Consider the following 4,598-nt stretch of genomic DNA (forward strand, 5'->3'; position numbering starts at 1 on the left):
CTGGGTAAAATCGGATTCAAAATTAATTCTTTCCCTCGACTTTACTCTCTCTTTAAAAAATTAACATTGTTGAAACCCAAATAGAAGGCGATTTGAAATTTATGCAATTTTTAGCGGATTCTTCGCTCTAAATACCCGAAAACTTTCATAAAAATCGCTTAAAATCCTTATTTTTACCAGCTTTGGAAATATGGGTGTCACAATGCATGTTTTCACTCCCCTCCGTTCCGCTTTTAACAATGCGCATCTTCTAAACTAAATGAAACAGTGGTTTGGAGTTTTCACCATCTTTAGAAAATACTTGACTCTATCGATTTTGAAAGTTTTATAAAAATAAACGAGAATTCTGATTTTTTTCAGGTGGGAAAAAATTAGTTTCATAATGGACGTTTTAAATCAACTGCGATCTCTACTTTAAAAATACACATCTTATAAACTTAGTCAGATAGAAACTTGAAAATTTCACCACATTTAGCCGATATGTCGGTCTACAGAGAAAACTGAGAGTTTGTAAAAACTGTATGAAATGCTGATTTTTGGGCACTTAGTAAATATCGGTGTAATGATGCAGGTTTAGACTCAACTGCGCTTCCTCTTTTAAGCATTTGTATTTGCCAAACTAAATGAAGTAGTGATTTGCAATTTTCACCATCTTTAGAAGACACTTCGGTTTATAGATCGTGAGAGTTGCCTACAAATCATTCCAGGAGCTGATTTTTTCGAGCTCCTTTAATATCGCTCACATAATGGAGGTTGTCACTCAAGTGCGCTCTCTTATTTAAAAATTCGTATGTTTCACATTTAATCTAGTGGCTCATTACACTTTCTGCCATAAACAGAAAACATTTGACCCTATAAACGATGCGAGTCTCATAAAAATTCTCTGAGAATCCTTTTTTTTCAGCCTCGTAAATGTTAGTCTTACATGGATGCTTTCAGACACTTCTGCGCTTTAAAAATTTGCCTCGGCCAAACTAACGCAAGTAGAAATTTGAAATGTTCACCATCCCCACAAAACACTTACCGTGAAAGATCGTGAAAGTTTCATAAAAATCGCACAAAATCCTGATTTTTGCCAGCCCAATAAATATCGGTCCCAAAATGTTTTTTACCCAACTGCGCTCTTTCTTTAAAAATTAACATTTTACAAACTAAGCCAAGAGCAACTGCAGCTTTTCACTATCTTTAAAAAACACTTCGTTCTGATGGCTCTGAGTTTTAATCTAGTAAAAATCATAAATAATCCAAACTTTTCTCACCTTAGTAAATATCGTTCTCATAATGGAGGTTTGTCTCATCTGCGCTCCCTCTTTTAAAAAGACGTATCTTTTAACATAAACACAGTAGTGAGTTGTAATTTACACCATTATAGAGAGGGTACTTGGCATGAACGATTCTGAAAATTTGATAAAATTCACCCTGAATCCTGATTTTGTCTGGCTGGATAGAAATGGGTCCCCAAGTAGAAAGAACATTTTGCTCGAAAATTCGAATCCTCCAAATTAAAACAAGCTGCGTTTCCCAGTTTTCCCCATCGTTAGAAAACACTCAACTCTACAGGTTCGCAAAGTTTCATAAAAATCCTGCAAAATTACGATTTTTGCCAGCTGAGTAAACATCGCCCTCAAATTGGATGTTCTCACTCCATTGCACTCTCTTGTTCAAGAGCTCGTATCTTCCAAACTCTAGCAAGCAATACAACACACCTTCAAAAAATACTGAACTCTGAAGATCCGGAGTTTTCTGTTTGCCAAATTACTATTCTAGTCGTTATTTAAGAGAGTAAATCATGGAACAAAAATGTTCACACTTTCAGAGAACTCCTGGACCAAAAAGCTGACCTGGCAATAGCTGATCTCACCATAACATACGACCGGGAGCAGGCGGTGGACTTCACGATGCCTTTCATGAACTTGGGCATCAGCATTCTCTATCGGAAGCCCATTAAACAGCCCCCGAACCTCTTCTCCTTCCTGTCGCCCCTCTCGCTGGACGTCTGGATTTACATGGCTACAGCCTACTTAGGCGTCTCCGTCCTCCTGTTCATCCTCGCCAGGTAATGGCAAAATCCATATTAAACCCCCTTAGTTTAGTGCTGGAAAGATGAACGATCCGACTACACAGGTTTACTCCCTACGAATGGCACAACCCCCATCCATGCGACCAAGACCCCGCCCGTTTGGAGAACCAGTTCACATTATTCAACTGTATGTGGTTCGCTATTGGCTCGCTCATGCAACAGGGCTGCGATTTTCTCCCCAAGTAAGCCAATCGATGCCCTCAGCATTTGGCCAGCCGTCCAAATGTAGGGGGCATCGAAGGAGATCGGAAAAAAATAACGCTGTTTGTTATGGTTGCAGGTTCAGCCCGTATGAATGGGACAACCCGCATCCATGCAACAGCGAGCCAGATGTCTTGGAAAACCAGTTCACCCTGCTAAATTCCTTATGGTTCACCATCGGGTCTCTAATGCAGCAGGGATCCGATATAGCCCCAAAGTAAGTTCAATGTTGTCGCCTTTTTCCTCTACCTACTCTCATTCTTTTCTGCTCGCTTTTTGATCAACGTCTACGGGAAATTTTCCAGAAGTGAACTGATTTTCCCATTTGGCTGTTGTTGACTAACGCCTACAACGTCCTCCTCTTGTTTTCAATTAGAGCGGTTTCGACCCGAATGGTGGCAGGAATGTGGTGGTTCTTCACCCTCATAATGATCTCCTCCTACACGGCCAACCTGGCAGCGTTCCTCACAGTGGAGAGGATGGACTCCCCAATAGAAAGCGCTGAAGATCTGGCAAAGCAGACCAAAATCAAGTACGGCGCTTTACGCGGAGGCTCAACAGCCGCCTTCTTTCGGGTAAACCACTCACTGTTGCATTGGCAACCTTTCGGAAGGCCAATTGTTTTGGTCCGGTTTAGGACTCAAACTTCTCAACTTATCAACGCATGTGGGCCTTCATGGAGTCTCAAAGGCCTCCGGTCTTCACCTCCAGCAACCAGGAGGGCGTGGACCAGGTGGTAAAGGGCAAAGGCAGTTATGCGTTCCTGATGGAGTCCACCACTATTGAGTATATTATTGAAAGGAACTGCGAGCTCACTCAGGTGGGCGGGATGCTCGACTCCAAAGGATATGGAATCGCCATGCCTCCAAGTAAGTTCCCAGCAACCAAAAATGTCCTCGAAATACACAGTTTTATTGCGAAAAACTCAAGGAATTATCCAACAACAAGAGACGATCCCGATAAGGTATAAGGGGGAATGACCAAATTCGTGGGGGCGGGGCCTTTGCGGGCTCTGCCTGAAATGTCGAAGTGGGAGCCATGGCAGGGACAGTAGTAGCCTCCAAAGTCCCCTTGGTGGGATAACGGCACGCAACCTGGGATTTTTAGGAAGTTTTTTTTGACATTTTCCTGAAAATTTACTTACCTAAATGCGTGCAAACCCCCACGCAAACAAACCATTTGTCTTCCTGCACTCTGTCCTCATCACGCTGCGGATCTCTCAGGGTGCTTAAGGGGACTTGTCGCACCTGAAATTCCCATGTGAGAGGAGCAAAAAAGGTTTTCCCTAGGGGCTAGCTGATGAGCTTTGCAGAGGGTCTGAGGTGCAACTTTTTTATTACCGCTTTCACTGCTTGTTCCGGACGATTCCACACAAACAAAGGCTTTCCTCTCCATTTAAAGGTCATGTGCCGGTCCTCCGGAATCTGACTCAGATTGATTTCGATCTTGGCCAAAGCGAGAACATCGGCTGAGGCATTCATCGATTTCACATACCTTGAAGGCAAACTTTATATCAATGCCCTCTTTATGGCGGAGGTAAATTGGACCTGCTGGGGCTGTTTACTGCCTACAGAGTGTTTTCTAGGAAAGTACTGGCCCTGGAAAGGGGTGCATGCAATTTTCAAGAATAAAGGAAATCCTGAAACTGGCGTGTTTTTCTGGTAAAGTCGTGAGACAGCTTGTGCAATTTTGCATCATTCTGGTTCAAGGCTCATTGAGGTCGCGGCCTTGATAAGAGAGGGAAAGCGATTGAAAGTTTAACCAGTTAAAACGCTCTAACTTCTAAACCACTAGTCCGACCTTAGTGATTTTCAGCTTGTTTAGAAGAAAACTGTTTGTCCTTGTTACTGCCGCGTCCAACAGAGCTTGTTCGGTCTCACCAACAATGCTAGAGAGCGCCGGTTGAAGCAGTATCAGTTTGTTGGTTTTAACGCGTTCTGTTTTAAATTTTCAAGTGAACTTTAACCGTGAAAACCAAAAAAACTGTTACTGTTTCAAACTGCGTCTGCTAGCAAAATTGTCTGGAGCTATACTGAAAACTGACCAAAATCAAGCAAGTAGCTTAGAAGGTACAGCCAGTTAAATAGTAACATTTTCAATGGCTTCCCTCACTTTTCCCAGCTTGGTGTGACAAAATAGCTGAAACAAAATTGATGCAAAATTGACCAAGGTTTCTAACGATGCAACCAAAAATATGTTGTAGATAAGTTCTACATTGTTGAGGCGGATTCATTTTTCACAAACTTCTTTTTGGGTATTTCGCCTCAAAAATTTTTGTCTTTAAAAAAGACAGAATTTCCTCACGTCTTTTATTACA

At 42.1% G+C, this 4,598-nt stretch overlaps 2 protein-coding genes across 2 annotated transcripts in view; one reads left to right on the top strand and one right to left on the bottom strand.

The window, feature by feature from the left end:
- LOC109545580 overlaps window positions 1-4,598 on the top strand; it is a gene marked incomplete in the record, with an annotated part of 23,408 nt that overhangs the window by 10,089 nt on the left and 8,721 nt on the right. The window contains 4 exon segments of the mRNA XM_048666798.1: window positions 1,817-2,056; window positions 2,361-2,498; window positions 2,658-2,856; window positions 2,919-3,150. Of these exon segments, the coding sequence (XP_048522755.1) occupies window positions 1,817-2,056; window positions 2,361-2,498; window positions 2,658-2,856; window positions 2,919-3,150 (809 nt within the window).
- Window positions 3,178-4,598, bottom strand: part of LOC109545582 (cytochrome b-c1 complex subunit Rieske, mitochondrial) — a 2,965-nt gene continuing 1,544 nt past the window's right edge. Inside the window, exons 2-4 of the mRNA XM_019916356.2 lie at window positions 3,622-3,775; window positions 3,426-3,528; window positions 3,178-3,375 (exon numbers count right to left, since the gene is read on the bottom strand). Of these exons, the coding sequence (XP_019771915.2) occupies window positions 3,215-3,375; window positions 3,426-3,528; window positions 3,622-3,775 (418 nt within the window). The 3' untranslated portion in view covers window positions 3,178-3,214. The remainder of the gene's footprint in view (window positions 3,376-3,425; window positions 3,529-3,621; window positions 3,776-4,598) is intronic.

The sequence above is a fragment of the Dendroctonus ponderosae genome, unplaced genomic scaffold (assembly GCF_020466585.1).
Source record: "Dendroctonus ponderosae isolate FM_Combo_2020 unplaced genomic scaffold, Dpon_F_20191213v2 Dpon_F_20191213_5, whole genome shotgun sequence".
Taxonomy (NCBI): domain Eukaryota; kingdom Metazoa; phylum Arthropoda; class Insecta; order Coleoptera; family Curculionidae; genus Dendroctonus; species Dendroctonus ponderosae.